This window comes from Centruroides vittatus, unplaced genomic scaffold, assembly GCF_030686945.1.
Source record: "Centruroides vittatus isolate TY-2023 unplaced genomic scaffold, ASM3068694v2 scaffold_946, whole genome shotgun sequence".
Lineage (NCBI taxonomy): Eukaryota > Metazoa > Arthropoda > Arachnida > Scorpiones > Buthidae > Centruroides > Centruroides vittatus.
In genome coordinates this window covers 883,863-885,616 of record NW_027122723.1, presented here as the reverse complement: position 1 = coordinate 885,616, position 1,754 = coordinate 883,863, and the positions used below count along the sequence as shown (strand labels likewise).

Sequence of the window (1,754 nt, the reverse complement as noted above, 5' to 3'; positions counted from 1 at the left end):
ATATAATTTAACACAGTTTAAATAAAAAATTTAAACAATTGAATTTTATGATTTGCATCTTATTTATTTAAATTGCTTCAAGAAATAAAGGGGAAAAATGGAATTGTGTTACAATTACATAGTATATTAAAGTGACCTAGTTAATGTATAATAACAATACAATTACGATTATATTGAACTAAAACTGTAAAATATAAAATCAATTAATTAAATAAAATAAAAAATTTCATTATATATTAATTGCAATCTCGTTATTACGAGGAAATGGCTTCAAATGCATGATACGATAAAATAGTTCTAGGAAGCAATCGAAAACAGGATATATTTTCTTGATAATTTAACCACAAGTAAAATTATTTTATTTAATTTTCGAACAGTTGACGCGAAAAATATTTTATAAGATGTTTAAAAATTACATATTCTGTATATTCTTTCTGTGTTTTATATTTTGTGTATCTAGTGAAGACTTTGGAGAAAACAATCCAGTGTGCGGTAAGTTCTTCAATTATCAATATTAAATATATATTTTTTTAAAATAAAAAACTCTAGCAATGATTTACACTTTAAAATTAATCTTAATATTATATATTTTAAAGCCCTCAATCCCGATCAAAGAAGCATTTATCTCGCTTGCCTTGCACCTTTCATACCTAAACCTTACTTAAAGGAGGTAAGTAATGTGTACTTTTAGAAATTAAATATGCCATTGAAGATTAAGAAATTAGAAATTAAATATGCCATTAAGTAACAGATATTTATTATTAATTTTTAGATTACTGAATTCGTTCAATGTGCTGAGGTACCATCATTTCTGCATGTAATTGAATTACTATGTCTTCTTGATGAAGATGCTCCCGAAGTAAGTTGTTCTTATGTTATTAATAGAACATTAACAATTATATTTAAACATTAATATTTACAAATTTCAGGTTAAAGTCATTCAAGAATGTTTGGAACAACGAGAGGATCTTCTTAATTTGGTAATTAAATTAATGTTATATTATGAAATGTTCAAATTTTTAATGATTATTTTATTTCTAGCATTTTCCCCTGGAGATAGTTATGAAGTGTCATGACGAAGCCATCAAGTATAGAGATATCGACGATCTTTTGGAAGGTTTGCATGATTTATAATTGATAGATTCGTTTATAATTTGGACAACTTTTATAATCTCTTATTTTATTTCTTAATTTTAATGTTTAGAGGAAGGCGATAAATAAAGAATTATTAAAGATTACATTCAACAAAATGTATTTTGGAACTATAAATCTGTATCATTTATATCATTTAATAAAAATTATTATAAAATATTTGTTTTCTTTATCAGAATTTCACTTTTATAAAAAAATGTTAAATTAAAAGTAATTCGATATTTTGTGTTATTTGAATATTTTAATTGAAAGAGTAGAGAAAATCAGATCGGACGAAGAGGATAGGTTCATTTTAAAGATTAAATAAGACAATATACGAAATCAAGGAAATATTTTCTCGGAAATAAATTTTTAAAATAATAATAGTCTTTATATAAATAGAAAAACGGCAAAATATTCGGAATTTAGCATCTCCTGACGGATTTAATAGGGGAAAAAATGATGTTTCTGAATTACTTAAATGAGCAATTTAAACATAAAATGATCTCAAACAAGTTATTTCGTTTATTATTTTCAATATATTTTTTTTTCTTTTATGAAAAAAAACAAAAAAATAATTGAGAAAACCATTATAATATTTGAAAAAATGGCTTATTTGTTTT

The 1,754-nt window shown here is 23.3% G+C and overlaps 1 protein-coding gene across 1 annotated transcript; it reads left to right on the top strand.

The window, feature by feature from the left end:
• Nucleotides 1-358: 358 nt before the first annotated feature.
• Nucleotides 359-1,311, top strand: LOC136990589 (uncharacterized). Its single transcript, XM_067288981.1, has 6 exons — nucleotides 359-492; nucleotides 597-670; nucleotides 773-859; nucleotides 930-980; nucleotides 1,042-1,117; nucleotides 1,205-1,311. The coding sequence occupies exons 1-6, from the start codon at nucleotides 402-404 to the stop codon at nucleotides 1,219-1,221; spliced, it is 396 nt and encodes a 131-aa protein (XP_067145082.1). The 5' UTR covers nucleotides 359-401; the 3' UTR covers nucleotides 1,222-1,311.
• The last annotated feature ends 443 nt before the right edge of the window (nucleotides 1,312-1,754 follow it).

What these genes read in the sequence shown, in the direction of transcription:
- LOC136990589 (XM_067288981.1), top strand. Translation starts at nt 402, where the DNA reads ATGTTTAAAAATTACATATTCTGTATATTCTTTCTGTGTTTTATATTT. An exon ending in AGAAAACAATCCAGTGTGCG is followed by an intron (nt 493 to 596) that starts GTAAGTTCTTCA and finishes TATATTTTAAAG; the next exon opens with CCCTCAATCCCGATCAAAGA. An exon ending in TTGATGAAGATGCTCCCGAA is followed by an intron (nt 860 to 929) that starts GTAAGTTGTTCT and finishes TACAAATTTCAG; the next exon opens with GTTAAAGTCATTCAAGAATG.